At 51.9% G+C, this 15,853-nt stretch overlaps 1 protein-coding gene across 1 annotated transcript in view; it reads left to right on the plus strand.

The window, feature by feature from the left end:
* The first annotated feature begins 532 nt into the window (after positions 1–532).
* Positions 533–15,853, plus strand: part of AKAP10 (A-kinase anchoring protein 10) — a 31,388-nt gene continuing 16,067 nt past the window's right edge. Inside the window, exons 1-5 of the mRNA XM_078873529.1 lie at positions 533–883; positions 9,034–9,084; positions 10,246–10,410; positions 11,190–11,879; positions 15,159–15,257. Of these exons, the coding sequence (XP_078729655.1) occupies positions 853–883; positions 9,034–9,084; positions 10,246–10,410; positions 11,190–11,879; positions 15,159–15,257 (1,036 nt within the window). The 5' untranslated portion in view covers positions 533–852. The remainder of the gene's footprint in view (positions 884–9,033; positions 9,085–10,245; positions 10,411–11,189; positions 11,880–15,158; positions 15,258–15,853) is intronic.

Raw genomic sequence — 15,853 nt, forward strand, 5'->3', positions numbered from 1 at the left:
CTCTCGAACACAGCGGAGGGCTTCCCACTGCTCTGCGAGATTTACGATGGGGTTCATCTCCTCCACGACGTCACGTCGACACCATAATCGCGATATTTGCAACTGGGCAAAATCTAAACATTGTATTTTTATATTTTTACTGCAATTTTTTTTTCCACAAATTAGCCGCAATTAGGACGCAACTGTGTGCATGCAATATTCATTAATGTATTATTTTTTATTCAGCAATTCCTCGTAAACATAAATAACCAATTGAATACCCAGGTTATGTTGAGTAAGAATTGCAATTCAAAGGAACGAGACAGTGTCCGTGTACAATATAGTGAGTGTAATTATATCCATGCTGTGCATCACTCAAACCACTTATTTTTCTTCCTTTTTTTCTTGAATAAACCGCAACTTGTTTTAAAACCGGGACCATTGTATTCGCGACAAGACCCAGTGACTGAGAAGGATCGTTTAAATGTGTATTTAATTTTAATTGCCAAGTGAAGGAAGTGAAAATCCCCTCCACCACCGCCCTCCCCCTCCTCCCGCTGCTGAGCAGAAGCGGGGTGAGCGCTCCTCGCGTTCGCGTGGGGGAGGCCTCCTTCACCTCATCTCATATCATCTCATCATCATCATTATCACCTCGTCTGGCCTCACATCATCATCCTCCTCATCTTCGCCGGGGGATACGAGGAAGTGAGAGGGAGAGAGAGAGACGCGGGGTGGGTCGGGGAGCCGGAGGTCGTCGTCTGTCGGTCATGGGCACCCGAGACGACAACCACCACCACCTCGTCAACAACCACCTCCTCGTCAACCACCACCTCTTCGTCGTCGTCGTGGGCTGAGCAACGACAGCCCGCAGAGATGTCGTTCATCATCAAGCGCATGTCCAGAGGTGAGGCACCCCCCTCCCCTCCCTCCCTCCCCGCGGGGGTGGTGGCGGTGTTGGTGGGGAACCTTCCAGGCGAGGCCGAGGCTCCTAATCGCGGCCTCGCGGCGCGGCGGGGCCGGCCGGTGCAGTCACTTCGCTTCGCTTTTGCAAAACGACGACGGGCAAAGCGGCGGCGACGGGGGCGGTGGAGGTGACAACTCGTCGTTATCACAATGAGCGTGTTCGTGATTCAATGCGACGGTGGAGAGAGAGGGAGAGGATTCAAGGAATCGCGGATTCCCCCCCCCCAACCACCACCACCCGGACGCTTTGGCTGCCGTCGGGAAGGACGCGCACCGCAGACGCCGCCGCCGTCAAACCCAAGTCGGTGGACGTTCGTGGGACGTTCGTTTTAATGTTTGTTGGTAGGAGGAGGGTTATTGTTGGTTTGTTTGTGTGTTTGAAGCGCGCCGTTGATTGACAACGAGCCGACGGCTGCGAGAATCGGTGGCAGGATACGATTGTGGTGGAGAGTTAATACTAACACTGTACCAATAATACTAGCACTGTACCAATAATACTAGCACTGTACCAATAATACTAGCACTGTACCAATAATACTAGCACTGTACCAATAATACTAACACTGTACCAATAATACTAACACTACCAATAATACCGTCTAGCACTGTACCTATAATACGGTGTTACTGTACCAATAATACTGTATCAATACTACTGTATCTAACACCGTACCAATAATACTGTCTAACTGTACCTATAATACCGTATAATATTGTATCGATAATACTGTATAATACTGTACCAATAATATCTAACTACCAACAATACTGTATAATACTGTACCAATAATACTGCCTAACACTGTACCAATATTCCCGTCTTAACACTACCAATATTGCTGCCTAACACTACCAATTATACTGTACAACTACCAATAATCTGTCTAACACTACCAATAATACTGTAACACTGTGCCAATAAAAGTCTCGAATACTGTACCAATAATACTGTACCAATAATACTGTACCAACACTGTACCAATAACACTATCTACCACTACCGATACTACTGTCAAACACTGTACCAATAATACTGTACCGATACTACTGTCTCTGGCACTGTACCAATATTAATGTCTCCATTGCTACCCCTGGTCACCAATGGTAACATATAATACCAACCTTATCCCAGCCTCGGGCCATCCCTAACACTAACTTTACAACGCTAACCTAATACTAATTCAAACCATACCATTAGCATAACCCCAATAATATATCCAAGATTAACACCTGGCGCTAACCCCTTTGTTAACCCAATAGCTAATAACCCCATTCTAACCTAGCCCACGTCTGAACATATAACACACTAACCTTAAACCTAACACTACCCCACTGCTAAACCTGTACCTAGCAGCAGCATTTCCATCACTACCCCATCGGCATGATTACTCATAACCCTATTCCTCAACTACTGTATAATTCATATTATCACCTCCTACACAACACAGCATTTATACTGGAGAAATCGCTTTTAAAGACGTACAAATCAAACTAAACTTTGTATCTTACCAGGTAAAGCCCACTGAACCCTACCACCATCACGAGCGTTTCGCAGGCATTCATCCTATTCACGAATCGTATCTCTTAACACGAATCACAGGAAAATACCTCTCCTCAAACCTGCCTATTGACAATTTTCATAACCATAGCCCAAACACCCTGTTCCCTATCCCCACGACAGGTAGACAATTTCCTACCGGTCGTGGGGATAGGGAACAGATTTATTATTGTAATTGTGGTACCTGCTCGCTCATTTGCATGTGGACCCATTCTCAGAACATGACAAGCAGCATGGTGCGGACGACTACCATGTGGTGTGGGGCAGGCCCACAACAACACAATGGCGTGGTTGCAGGCACGTCGCCTGGTACAAGAAATTCAATGGTGGTCGGTGGTGGGGGGGTCTCTTGACACATTTCTCCCCCCTCTTTCTCTCTTCGTAGCCCGGCGCCTGCATTTCCCTCCAGTCCGTGAGCCACGGTGCATTTAGTTCTGCACTCAATAACCATGCCACTGCCCACACAATGCAGAATTGCCACGTTCATTGTATACAGTGCGCTTCTCCGTGACCTCGTGATGAAGCTCTGCGACGTTTCACAGAGCTACGTGCGTTACTGTACGGTGGCGAGATGTTAACTACCTCGCCTGGTATGCAGGAGGTCGTGGGTTCCATCTCGATCCCGACGCCTGTATATTTGGAGTTTGCATGTTCTCCCCATGGTGTCCGGGTCCTCCGATTTTTCCCTCCACCTTTAGAAACATGCGTTTAGAGTATTTAGCTGCTCCTATACATTTCCACGTGATAAGCCACTTCATTGAGCTATCATTTGTGGCCAGGTCGCTTCTGAAAAAGAGCTATATAGCTCAGTGGGCCTTATCTGATCAAATATTAAATAGTTTAGTACTAGTGAGAGACTGTGAAGGCCTGTGGGGTTATTCGTACTTTCAACCAAGGTATGTCAGTTGGCCATGTCAGTGAAACCAATGTTATTGTTAAGCGTGTGATTAGTTGACGTGATGACCACGTTCTCAAAATGAATGATTACATTGTTGCAGGCTGGTCACAGTGGCTGCGTGCACGTGTGTGTGTGCACGTGTGTGCTCGCACCTTTGTCACGCGAGCATGACAAAGGTCATCTTCTCGCCCACCATCATGGACCAAATGCCCCACGGTACCTCCCCATGATTATCCCTTTCAAGCTCAGGTTGATTGCGTGCAGGCATTAGGCTCTGTCCCATCAGCCCGTCACGTGGGTGGGGTGACTATATAGCTTTGGAATAAAGTTGTGTTGCTATTTAGTGAGTTATCTGATAGAATACCAGCCAAATTCATGAAAGGGTTCCCAAAACTTGAAGACACAAACCACAGCAGAAAGTACTGTTTATAAATATTTTATGCAAACACGTTTTATCCGACAGCGACCCAATCCTTCAACTTTCTTACTGATAAATAATTACAAAGACAAACACATACATGTGCTTTCCCACCTGATGAAGGACGCTTGTGTTGCGCCCGAAACGTCGTGATTTATTTTATACCTACGTGACTTTACCGAAAGAACCAAAAAGCATACATGTGCATGGTTTATTTTAGTAACTTGTTTATTTACAGTCAAACACATTTGACTCAATTCCCTCCTTACCCTCTCGTGTGTGGACACATTTGCTCCTGTGAGGCTATGCGAGGAGCCGGTGGTGATGAAGTGACAAACCCATGGCACTGCGATTCCAGCAACAGCATGGCTCTTGCACTTGGTCACGCACACTGCCTAAAGTTGGTTATCAGAGTTGGGCTTTGGGCATCCACCGGGTCAGATCCTCCAAAAAGATTGGCGCTCCTCCAATTAGCGCGGTTGGCTGCGTACGATAACGCCTCCGATGAGCATGGTTGGCTACGTATGGTGCGAAAGAAGTTCAACGTACATGCGTACAGTTCTGGGAGAGATGAATGGAACCGGGCGTGCGTGACCCATCCACCAGTGCGATCGCTTTCTGTAAATGATGAGAAAGAAAAATCAGCAAACGGAAAAACGAGTGCAGCCTGGAAACAAGAGTAGTACCGATTGCACAAGGCACGATGGCGACCATATGATTGGTCCTGCCATCATGCCTCGCAGGTCGTCGTGTGAAATCGCCATACTTCACTCCAGTCTGTGAGGTAAACAAAAGGCTTTGTGCATCGTACAAGCCGTGGTGTCACGTGGCATGCCATGCACGATGGGTAGGACTGATTCTACACCAATACCCGCCATTCGCCACTAAGTAATGATGTTGTCTACCACAGCGTCTGTGCCAGGCCAGGTGTACTTTGAGGCCACGTGAAGTATCGAAGGCTCGCTGACAGGTCACGGGACAGACCCAGGTGTCATGGGTTGACCGACTGAAATGATCGGCAGATGCACCAGCTGTGCACCCTACTATGCCAACTTGTATTTCAGCCACCCAGCGCTCCACTCGTTGTTGTGAGCGTCGCTCCTCTGCCCCCCGTTGTTGTTGGAGGGCGACTGCCTCCAACTAATCCTGTGGCCACAGTCGCACTCGCCACCTTGCCTGCTGCACCGGCATTAATCGGCACTCATTAATAGCGCACTCCGATTTATCGCAGGTGCTGTCACCTGCCGCACTACACCTGCAGCACTACACCTGCCGCACTACACCCGCCGCACTACACCTGCCGCACTACACCTGCAGCACTACACCTGCCGCACTACACCCGCCGCACTACACCCGCCGCACTACACCTGCTCTTATTTATTACCAAATACCCACACCAGCGGCTGATGACCAAATCTCAGTGAACGCACTTTCATGGTAAGCAGGCTTGAGCCTGGATGGCAGTCGTGCGGGTGAACTCGCTGCACGCACAGGACGCGGTGCTGGCTTCTCGGAGTACAGCGGGAGGGCAGTGCAGCAGCAACACCCCGTCGTTGTACCGTACTTCTGTGTTCCATCATCGCTTTCCTGCCTTCACCAACCCGCACTGACCAGTCGGGGTGAAATTCTGTACGGCCCAAAAAACTCCCACAGCATGGGGGGGGGGGGAGGCTCACCTCGCATCGGATTGACAAAGGGCCGCTCGTGGACCCACACACGGACGGCAACTTGACTTTATTTCGCTGCCTTGGCGGTACGGAATGTGCGTGGGTGTGCCGCAGCCCGCAACCAAAATCACTTGTTCGATTTCATCCCGCATGGCATTGCTGCAACACCCATCGGGCGCGCCGTGAGGGTTGCGCAAGATCTCAAGTGTCCATTAGCTCTCCTGGAAAGTCACCGCTTTTTATAGTCGCCACGTGCCTTGAAAGGGCGCCACGGTGTCGAAGATGTTCGACTGCCTTGAGAGATGACACTGTACCTGAATCCACGCGGGCGACGTTTGTTAGTGCCTTCATTTGAGGCGGCTAGGTGCCAGATCCTGTGGTGTGCGGTGACACATCAGCTGGTGCTGGTCAATCATTGTTATATTTGATCATCCATTCAAACATTTGTTCAAACCCTCCTCGTCTCAGTGGAAGGCCCCCTGGGCTGAATAGGAGGGTGCCTTCCTTGGCTCAGTAGGAGACATTTAACCCCTTGGGTTCTGTTGGATACTTTGTTGTTTACTTTCGTGTTTCACAGCCCAGGTGGAGTTTCACTCCCCCTCTGGGTTCAGTGGAGACATTCTCCCTCAGGGTGCCTCCGTAGAGACATTTAGATGCGAATATTATCCGCTGTCTCGCACTGTTTCACGCAGGTGTGTGTGTCTCTGCTTCGGAAGGAAGTGATAACTGCGGGGTGCCTTGTATGTGTATGGCCAACAAATAGAAAGAGCCGCCTATAGCCTGAACAGAGTGTAGGAGCAAGTGCTGTTAGCGAGCACCTATGAAGGCCAGCACGGCACAAATGGCGTGGGTGGCCAGCACCACGCCCAGCTGCCTTTTTCTTTCTAGTAGGCGATGTTTACACACTGAACCAGTTACTCATTTGAGGCTAAGTCGACCTCGGGGAAGACCGATTCAGCTCATCGTTACTGGTGTTGACCGTGAGCGGGAATCAAACTCGGGTTGTCGGGTTCATCGTAACAGTGGCACTAACCACTGTGCACACACACAAACAATTAAATGTTTTACGCGTAATATAGGAAAAACAATCTTGATGTACAACGTTGGACGCATGAACGCTGCGCGCGTTCTCAGGAAGCACTTGTGTCGCGTTTTTTGCTTTTCGTTTTCTCTAGAACTGCTTTTTGTGTTTAGTTTGCCGTACTTCCCTACACCCTATGGTTAACAAGGTTGGCTACGTACGGTACCAAAGAAGTTCAACGTAGAGTACGTACAAACATCAACCACGGCTGTGTCGGTGGTACAGGCATACAGCGTGAAATAAGATGAAGGTTCCCGTGATGGCGGTTCATCGGTCATGTGATGATACAGCGTGCGGCATAAGTCAGGAGCCATGGCGATTGCAGGGCCGCGAACCGGTGTTGCTTCGGTATGTTGCTTCGTGTAGCGTAGCGGTTATCGCGCTGCGCTTCGAACCCGGCGACCCGAGTTCGATTTACGCTCACGGCCAACACCGGTGACGATTATCTGAACCGGTCTTGGGCCTTTCTTAGGTTGACTCTGCCTCAAATGAGTGCCTGGTGCAGTGTGTAAACATCGCCACTGGGGAGACAAAGGCGGCCAGGCGTGGTGTTGGCCACCCACCCCCTCGTGTGCCGTGCCGCTAACAGCACTTGCCCCAACAGTCTGTTCAAGCTGTACGGGAGATCTTTGTCTTTATTTTAGTGTGTATGAACTGGACATCCTACTGGACGTCTGCGAAAAAGACCTTCATAGCTCATCGGATTCTTCCAGTCTAAGTAAAAATTAAATAATAATAATAAAATAAAGATTAAATTATTCTGATGCTGAAACGTGACGTGTCCCCACACGGGTGGAGTCTGCCGGGGTCAGGGAGCGAACTCCTGCATATTTCAGTGGCCACTGAGGTCACCGGACCTGGCTCCTCTCCTGATTGTGTGTGGAGGGCCCTTGACATCGGCCGTCCGTGCCGAGTGTCCGTGCCGGCCATCCGTGCCGAGTGTCCGTGCCGAGTGTTCGTGCCGAGTGTCCATGCCGAGTGTCCGTGCCGGCCATCCGTGCCGAGTGTCCGTGCCGAGTGTTCGTGCCGAGTGTCCGGGCCAACCCGAGCGTCACACGAGGAGGAAACACGACCTGCTTGTTTTACAAAACCCAACACGTTCGCCAACAACGCCGAGGTGCCATAAAAGGGAAAATATATAAATAACAGGATACGTTTCGGGCAGTAACCTCTGAAGAAGGACGGTTGCCTGAAATGTCTCCTGTTTTTAATATTTTTTTCCTTTTAAGACCAGGCAGTGTTTCTTATTGGCAAATGTGTTGACATTTCTTGTTGCCCGTTGCACCACTGCCAACGCAGCAGCGTCACCAAATAATTTGAGTGTTATTAGTTCAGAGTGTTTGATGATGACGTTCAAAAAAGTGATGGTTGTGGTGATGGTGACAGTGATTTTGAATGCAGTGATGATGTTGAATTTAGTGATGGGTAGTGGTAATGATGGTGATGTTCAATGTAGTGACAATGATGATCATTGTATAAGAATAGGTTTTACCCTTTCTGGAAATGAAACAGGTATTAAGATGTTCAAACACCAGACAGAAACCTTTTGCAAGAAATCACGTCTGCATGAACCAGTGTTAGACCAGAGAACACCAAAAGGCGAATGATGATCATGTTGATGATGGTGATGATGATGATGATGGTGGTGGTTATGATGATGGTGGTGATGATGGTGGTGATGATGGTGGTGATGATGGTGGTGATGATGGTGGTGGTGGTGATGATGATGATGGTGGTGGTGATAATGATGATGGTGGTGTTTATGATGATGATGGTGGTGGTGGTGGTGGTGATGATGATGGTGGTGGTGATAATGATGATGGTGGTGTTTATGATGATGATGGTGGTGGTTATGATGATGATGGTGGTTATGATGATGGTGGTGATGATGGTGGTGATGATGATGATGATGGTGGTGGTTATGATGATGATGATGGTGGTGGTGGTGGTGGTGGTGATGATGATGATGATGGTGGTGGTTATGATGATGATGGTGGTGGTTATGATGGTGGTGATGATGGTGATGATGGTGGTGGTGATGATGATGATGGTGGTGGTGGTGGTGATGATGATGATGGTGGTGGTGGTGATGATGATGATGGTGGTGGTGGTGATGATGATGATGGTGGTGGTGGTGATGATGATGATGGTGGTGGTGGTTATGATGATGGTGGTGATGATGGTGGTGATGATGATGATGATGGTGGTGGTTATGATGATGATGATGGTGGTGGTGGTGGTGGTTATGATGATGATGGTGGTGATGATGATGATGATGGTGGTGGTGGTGGTGATGATGATGATGGTGGTGGTGATGATGATGATGGTGGTGGTTATGATGGTGGTGATGATGGTGATGATGGTGGTGGTGATGATGATGATGGTGGTGGTTATGATGGTGGTGATGATGGTGATGATGGTGGTGGTGATGATGATGATGGTGGTGGTTATGATGTGTTTGTGCCGCAGATAAGGGAAAGGGGAAGGAGGTGTTATCCACTCGGAGCCCTGCAAGGTCAGGTGAGCATTGCCCCCTGAACTCGGTTCTGTGTGCTTCCTCTCATCGTACAAACAACAATTCACTGCAATCCCCAAGAAGTCTTCATGGAGTCTCAGGACTCGGCGTTACCAGCTCCTGACTTGCAATGTTTGACTTGTCTCTATTAACAAGAGCAATTTTTTTGTTTACTCAAAACGTGCGTTCTTTCATACCCGGTGCAATGATCCTCATTTGTTATTTTTTTTGGGTTGGGCCACATGGTAGTTTTGTGCCAAAATTCGTGTTGTTTGTATATATGGTAAGCTTCTTTCGCACCGTACGTAGCCAGCCGTGCTAATCAGAGGCGTTGTTAGCCCTCCACCGCCGGACAAGATTGTCACGTGTGCAGAGTTGCTCCATACTCGTGGCCGCTGTGCCGATGAAATTCTGACCAACACAGCTCCTCCTCCTCCTCCTGCTCCTGCTACTCCTCTTGCTCCTCCCCAGTGGCTGGAAACTTTTCATGACCGAATTTAAACATTCGCGTGCGACGCCGTTTCGGTCAAACTGCTCCGACCCTCATCGGGTAATGGGTTCTGAAATCCAGTTTTTGTTTTTGTTTAATCACACAGTGGCCCCTCGAAATAACGCGCGTGGATGTAGCGTCTCGTACGGATAATGGGGGCGGGGGGGGGTCATTGTGGACCCCCCCACCCACGCATCTCCCCGCCGCGCGTAATCGTCACGCGCCTGTGCAGTCCCCGTTTAGCTTTGTGCTTACGGTAACCAGCGTAGCGTCGCATCTACGCGTTCCACAGTTGGATTGCGAAGTACGGACAGTTCTTTCTTATTTATAACATGAAAAAGCGTGCAAATAATGTGTTTAAAGAGCCAAAGCGATGCCCTGCTCAAATTAACATTTAAACGATGTTAGGCGCTGCAAATTCAATACTTTTGTCTTTGTGGTAATGAAGGGGGAGAGGGGGGTTTTGTCGTTAAAAACGCACAAACTGGGGCAGCACGTTCCAACCCCCCATGCCCCCCCCCCCCCCCACCAGAACCTGCTCGGTGTTTCGATGTCGCGGTAGCACTTTGTTGCGCGCTCGCCACTCGCGAATCGGCCGGAGCGGAGGAGGCGTCGTCGGCGCCCTCTGACCAGACCCCCCCCCCCCCCGCCCCGCCCCCCCCGCGTGTGCGCGCAGCCCGGCAGCCGTCGAGGAATCACGCGAGGGCTGAGACGCCGCCGCCGCCGAGCCGCGATGCGCTCAGCGCCATCTCGGGGGCCATGGAGGGCGCCGGGGTGCGCACCGGCGCCCTGCGGCGGCCGCCCCCCACGCTCGCCGAGCCGCAGCACTTTGGCGACCTCGGTGAGGCCGCGGGGCCGCCGCTGCGCTTCGGGCGCGAGCCGCGCGCCCTGACGCTCGCCGGCGGAGGTTGCTCCGTCCGTTCGTTCGTCTGGAACAACTTCCGTGTTTGCCGATCCGTTTGTCCGAACGTCAGTGTTGCTTGTTGTTGTTGTAATGTTCTTACCTGCCCCCACTGGGCATCTCTGATAAAGAGCTCATCGGATTCCGATTCTGATCGATGGGTCCGTCCGTATTGGGGCGGTGTTGATATCCCGAGTTCGATTCCCAGCTACGGCTAACGTCAGAACCGTTCCCGAGTCTCCCCTTCACCAGCCCCCACTCACAAATGTGATGAGGTGTGGTCAGTCAACCCGCACCCCACAGTGGCTGTGAATTCTAAACATTTATAACACTTTTCAACGAACATTGAAAGCACGAATGCATTAGCTCCGTCTGTCCGTCTCTCTGTCCCTTATGGGGTGTGGAGAGGCATGGTAACTCCCAGAAAGGCGATCCAACGCGAGGAACGTTTTAGTGTGAAGTTGTGTTGCTGCTCGGGACTAAACCTCTTGAAAACCGATCCACGAGAAGCTTTGAGATGAAAAACCATCCCGGCCCCGATATCTGCACCCCTTGGCCTCCCCACGAGCCTACGGATTAGCCGCTGTCTCTAACGAAATGCCTCCGAGTACAAACGCGTGTTGGAGAGCGTTGATCCGCGTGCGTATATCCGCATTTTCCCCCTAACTGGCTCGTTCTCGTCCTCCCTTCCTTCCCACCGCTCCGTCTCCGCGGCGGAGGCCACGCGTCGCTGCGCGCCGTGGCCGCCGCCACCTCCCCCGGCGACGAGGAGGGCCCCCACTCCCGCCTGAGCCGCACGCTGGGCGAGGCCCTGCGCGACCCGGCCGCTCTGCCGCACCTCCTCCTGGACCTGGAGGCGCGCGGCGCGCTGCACCTGGCGCGCTTCTGGCTGGACGCGGAGGCGTTCCGGCAGGAGAGCTGGGCGCGCGTGCGCACCCGCTCGCTCGACGCCGTCAAGCTGAGCTCGCTCGCCGCGCGGACCTCCCCCCTTCCCGCCCGCGGCTCGCCGCTCCTCGCCGCCACCGCGACCGATCGGTCGCCCGCAGGCAGAAACTTCCCGGCCGGGGAAAGCCCGGCGACGTCGGCGCCGTCGCCGTCGGCGCCCGCGGGTCCCGGCGACGTCAGGGCAGCGCCGCCGCGGGAGCTGTGCGGTTGCGGGTCGGCGCCCTCGTGCCCGTTCTGCGGCGGCGGTGGCGGCACCGCCGGGCCCGATCGGCCGAGGCGACGCGGACGGTCGCTGCTCGACGGGGACGGTGGCGGCGGCGGCGTGGGGGTGCGGAGCGGGGACGCGTGCGGGAGGGATGGGGCGGAGGAGGGGAGGAGGCCGGCGAGGGCCGTGCCCGACGGGCTCACGCTGCCGAGCGCGACCGCCGAGGGCTGCGACTCCATCTCCGACAAGCTCATGAAAAGTACGCTGCCCGCGGGGTGCAATCGGGGATTCATTTCTCGCTATTTAGCGGGTCGCTGGTAGACTGGTGTAGGTACCCACGTGACACGTAGTCACAGCCATAGCGATCGGTTTACTGGATGTGGTGTGCCACCTACATAAATATAAATATTGTCTGGGTCGCCGAACTGGACAGACCCGGCTGATACGAATCCCTGGGCGCCATTGTGCTCACCGCGCAGCTCAGGGGAAGTCTGCACTCGAGCAGTGACTGTCTTATCGAGATTCTGTCTCCTGCCTTATGAATGTGGAATCCCACCACAGGTTCAGGAGCACCAATGAGCATCACCGCTGCCTATGTTCATAGAGGGCCTCCTGACGAACTGTTTTCATGTCCAGCCTTCCCCCCTCTGCCCTCCCCCACTCCCACCGCAATTGCCGGTTCCCGTGAGTAGCGGCGGTCGTTCTCGCCGTGGAGTACCATGATGCGTTACTTTCGTAACAGAAACGGTTGTCGCGCGTGGCGAGGCGCATGGCGGCCTGGCGCTGGGGTCGCGCGGGTTCACTGAGCGTCAATCGGGGAAGCAGCGCCCGTGACCAAATCCCCCCGTGGCGCACGGCCGCGAAGCTCGCCGCACCTCCAAAGCTAAGAATTCAAATTCACAGCACGACGGTGCTGGGGCTGGCTTCTTGTCACCTCCATCTCGGATTGTATTTTGCTCAATTTCAATCTTTAACGTCCACAGCGCCCTTTTGCGGTATCACTCCAGGGGGGTGGGGGGGGGCGGCAGCCACGTGGCTCAAACCGCGAACCTCCCGTGGCAGAGCAGCTGGCGCGCTACCCTCTTGGCCGTGTCTTGTTGTTTGACGATAGAAAATCATCATAAACAACGTCACATCATCCTTCCGTTGACACCCAGGAATTAAGGGGGAGGGTAGGGGGTCGGATTAAATGGCCTGTAACCCGCACGCTTCCCCGTGCCTCATGCCAACCGAGCCGTCTTGTTGGCCGCTCTCAAAGCAGGCTGCTGTCACCACAGCGTTCGTGAAATATGTTCGCCCTACAGATTGTGGTTATTATTCCTATTATTATTCCGACTCTTATTTTTTTCACCGTATGATCTGTTTCTTCACGTCATCGAGCCAAGATTATTTTTTTGTCGGCAATGGAGCTGGCTCTAGATGAAGAAAGACAGGCACTTCATATCATATCACAATATTCGTAAAAAAAATTCCTTGCTGTGTTCGTGCCTGGCTGTCTGGCACGCAGCTAAACATGTGCGCGGTGGTGATGTCACCTGCATCCCGCAGAATTGAGCTGGATTTGTGCGTAGCGTTGACGTCACGCCTCCCGCCCCCACCACCAACCAAGAACAAAAAGTTTGGCTGGCTGGCGGGCGGGCGGACGTATGGGCTGCTGGTAAAAAAATATTAAGCGGATGCGCTACACTCGCCGTTTCACCGATATTTCAAGATGACGCTACCTGAATAATTTGAAACCGTTCAAACGGTAATGATCGCTGAAGGTCGTTCTTGCCATCGGAAATCAGCGTGGTAAATTTGAATTTATTTTATATAGTTTTAGCGGTGTTCGTAAGCAGCTGGGTGACAAATGCATTATTGTACCGTACTACTATGCTCCCCGCCATCACCAACCCACACGGCCAGCGCGGTGAAGTACGGTCAAATGAATCCCACAAAATGCGCAGCATGGCGAGATCCTCAACCAGCGGTAGATTGGCTAAGCGCTGAACATGTAACATACATGTCACGTGGGTGGTAGCAATGTGAGAGCATTTGGCAATGTGGCAGAGCGTTGTCATTGTGTCGTTTATAAAATGAGAACAAATTTCTAAGAAGTCAGCAGTGGTTGCAGAGCAGAGACTCGCCCCGTCACCATTGGCTCAGGGCCACCTAAGGTGATAAGAACACCCCCACCCCAACGCTTGTTTGAGTAGGTGACACTTGGAAGGAAATTTTTGTTGCACTATATTCAACTCTATAAATGTAACATTAAATGACAAGCAAATGGTACGCGCTCACCGTGGAATGATCAACGATCGTGGTGATAAGTATTGCACTGGCTATGACCATAATTGGGGGCGCCACGGTGGAGAGATGTTAACTCCCTCGCCTGGTATGCAGAAGGTCGTGGGTTCCATCACGACCCTGACGCCTGATGTATATTTGGAGTTTACATGTTCTCTCCTTGGTAGCGTGGATTTTTTTCCAGGTGCTCCGGTTTTCCCTCCCCATATAGAATGAACATCACGCGAGTATTTGGCTGATATAAATGTCCACATGGTAAGCCACGTTGTTGAGCTATCATTTGTGGCCAGGTCACTTAGTGGGTCTTACCTGGTAAAATAAAAAATAGTTTTAGTTTTTGTTTTAATTTACATCGCCCCAAATGTGGAAGCCATGCGGGGTTGAGCCGAGAAAGCACTTGGATGGAGTACCACCGTGAATCTTCTTTCGAATGCCATGTAAGTAACAGTTTGTATAGATGTCATCGTTGAATGTTAAGGTCCTTCAACGAATCCAAGGCGGCAGTAGATGCTGTATGGATTGCAGCGATACCACCAGGGTGTGCGTCGATGGCACACTCGTCGGTGATGCGTTTGATGGTTTGGGCTTCACCACGGTCGCAGTTTGGCGATTCTTTGATTTTCTACTAATGGAACAACGTGCTACGACGCGCACCTCCCGTGCTGCGTGCGAGCGCGGTTCAGTGTGGTCCACAGCTGTCGTGAGAGAGAGACTCCACCGTGAACAAACAGGTGTTATAGGCTGCGAGGCAGGTGCCAGTGCACCGACATCCATTGTTGTAGTGTATTACACTCCCCCATCTATGCTCCCCTCCTTCACCACCCCACACCGACCAGTGTGGTGAAGTATGTTCAAACAGCGTCTGCTATCCGTATCGCGTTGGGAGGCCCGCCGTCCAGCAGTGGATTGGCAAATGGGCAGTGAATGTGCTGTGCAGATAATGATGATGATGGCGATGATGATGATGATGGTGGTGATGAACATGAATTCAGAGACGAGGAGGGAATTGGTGGTGAGAATGATGGTGGTGGTGATGATGACACCGATGAATGTTTTGGTCAAACATCCCAATATAGAACCACAGTGCTTGGATAACTGTTGGCAGCGCAGGTTCGGGCTGCCTGGCCTGTCGATTATCGCGCCTTGGAATAATTCTCTCTTTGAGAGTGAGTGAACGAAAATGGTGTGTGTATAACAAACATCAATGATCATATTATGATGGTGATGGTGATGATGGCGGCGATGCGTGCAGGTATAGAGCGGGACGCGGTGGAGCTGTTCACGCGATTCGTGTCGCAGGATGCCGAGGTGGCGCTGCCCATCAGCGACGCCATGCGGAACCTCATCATCGGTACTTGCACAGCAGCAGAGACAAAGCTCCCCCGTGTAGCCTACGCAGACTGCTGCGGCAAGTGCTGCTAGCAAGCACCTATCGCTGCCTAATTGAAAGCATGTACCCCCTCCGTGCTACTTTGCGTACTTTTCAAATTGCATGCCGTTTCTTCTCTGCCGATATCCATTTTACACACACAAATAACAAGATGCCCCATATATAGCCTTAAACAACTGTTGGGGCAAATGTTGTTGGCGAGCACCTATGAAGGCTGGCACGGCACACGAGGCCAGCACCACACTTAGCCACATTTTGTCTCCCCAGTGGCGATGTTTACACACCGCACCAGGTACTCATTTGAGGCTGAGTCGACCTAGGGGAGGCCCGGGACCGGTTCAAATAATCATCACTGGTGTTGGCCGTGAGCGAGAATCGAACTCAGGTCGCAGGGTTCCTCGCGCGGTGGACTAATTGCCGCTCTGCATATCCTAGTTACACGCAGAAACACACACACACACAAACTTGTACAAATCCACACTCAGATGCACGTAACCGCGACTCATTCGGATCATGGATCACGGTTCCGGCCGCGTGCGCTGCAGCTCGCGACGCTG

The sequence above is a fragment of the Lampetra fluviatilis genome, chromosome 37 (assembly GCF_964198595.1).
Source record: "Lampetra fluviatilis chromosome 37, kcLamFluv1.1, whole genome shotgun sequence".
Classification (NCBI taxonomy): domain Eukaryota; kingdom Metazoa; phylum Chordata; class Hyperoartia; order Petromyzontiformes; family Petromyzontidae; genus Lampetra; species Lampetra fluviatilis.